We start from the raw sequence: 1,505 nt of genomic DNA, 5'->3' as shown, positions 1-1,505 counted from the left end.
AACGCAAGCTTCAGATTCCACAGCTTGAACCCATGACTTTTGAAGTTACACAGACAACTTAACAGCTGTTTCAAGGCTCCCCTTTATCTAAGTTTTAAAATAGAAGAAAATAAAAGTAGGGTATAAACCTGGTAGTTGCGCAATCCACCTTCATTGTTTGACCCACCTCCACTGTTCCTATCATACCTATCACCCAACTCAGGACTGCGACCACGCTGCTGCCCTTGAGATGACTGTTGAACCTGGACAGAGGAACTAGACACCGAAGAAGAATACTTAGGTGAGGCAGATGAGCTCGAAGGCCGCTCATATTGGGTAACATTAGTTTCAGGATTCCAAAAATAAAGATACCCAGTCTTTCCATCCACAAGACCGCGCCATGGTTTTGGTAAAGTAGGGTCTGGTGGTGCATACCGCGGACCAACTGAAGAGGCAGTTGCTGTGGCAGCCATTGCAAGGGAACGGCAATGTAAATCTAACATGACAACCAACCAAATTAGTTACAATCAAATCCCATCCAGCAATAATTAAAACTTGCACGTCGTAAATAAGTATAATTTAACCCATGGGACGTGTTCGACTACAATGATAACGGCACAGAAATAAAATTTCAGTCACCAGCCAAATCAACACATTTTAATACAAAGAATTACTCCAAATCCATTATCACCAAAACCAAGCAAGCATAATTCGTCCACAAACATAGAAATGACCAACCCAATTGCCAGAGACCAACCAAAGGAAAAACAGCACCCAACCTAAGCTGAAGAATAGAAGCTCAAAAGATTCCCCAGCATATTGACAAACCCTAACCCGCAACATTTCTTTTACAGAAACCCATTTTCACATCCAAAAAGAAAAACTCCCAAAAAAAAGGGCTCAGAAGCTGAAAAAATTATCAACATTCAATCCATCTAATATTAAGCTGAATAATACCCTAAAATAGACACATGCAGCAGCGGAAACTCAGAAACCATACTTCCGGAAAAAAAAACAATAATAAGCCCTAGATTCAGTGAACGACGCACCAAAAACCTAACCACGCAACAAGCAAACTCTATTGATTTTCACAGAATCCAGATCTGACGAATCGCGACACGGTGCTCGGAATGCGTGAAAAATCAAAACGAAAATTGACAAATAAAAAAAATCGGAAGCGAATCTTAAGCGTACCTGTGTATAGATAGATGTAAACGAGAACTAGCCTCAGATTCTGCGTGCAACTTCTATGTAGTATGTACGAATATGTAATCGGATTCGGGTCCGGATTGCGGGTTTCCCGGGTCGACGAGGCCTAGCGGCACGCACCGGAGAAGGGGAAGTTGAAGTAGCTGAACGGGAAATAACAGAGAAGGAACAGCAAATGGAAGAGAGACCCTTTTTATAACAATCACGTAAGCATATTAATTATTAATTATGAAAAAATAAAAAAACATATAAAGGTTAATTAAAATGTAGATTATTTTAATAAATGGAAGTAATCATCCTTAAATTTGTAATTGTAA

General features: G+C 39.9%; 1 protein-coding gene across 2 annotated transcripts in view; it reads right to left on the bottom strand.

Annotated features, from left to right (window-relative positions):
* LOC107644526 (DEAD-box ATP-dependent RNA helicase 46) overlaps window positions 1-1,363 on the bottom strand; it is a 6,102-nt gene extending 4,739 nt beyond the window's left edge. Inside the window, exons 1-3 of one of the 2 annotated variants that reach the window (XM_016348403.1) lie at window positions 1,174-1,363; window positions 352-475; window positions 129-255 (exon numbers count right to left, since the gene is read on the bottom strand). In XM_016348403.1, coding sequence (XP_016203889.1) covers window positions 129-255; window positions 352-452 — 228 coding nt within the window. In that variant the 5' untranslated portion in view covers window positions 453-475; window positions 1,174-1,363. Of the gene's footprint in view, window positions 1-128; window positions 476-1,173 lie in introns of both variants that reach the window. The other variant, XM_016348401.1, reaches the window with a different exon arrangement.

Source organism: Arachis ipaensis, chromosome B05 (assembly GCF_000816755.2).
Source record: "Arachis ipaensis cultivar K30076 chromosome B05, Araip1.1, whole genome shotgun sequence".
In the NCBI taxonomy this organism is placed as follows: domain Eukaryota; kingdom Viridiplantae; phylum Streptophyta; class Magnoliopsida; order Fabales; family Fabaceae; genus Arachis; species Arachis ipaensis.
The sequence above is the reverse complement of the archived record's forward strand: the minus strand, read 5'-3'. Positions and strand labels throughout refer to the sequence as shown.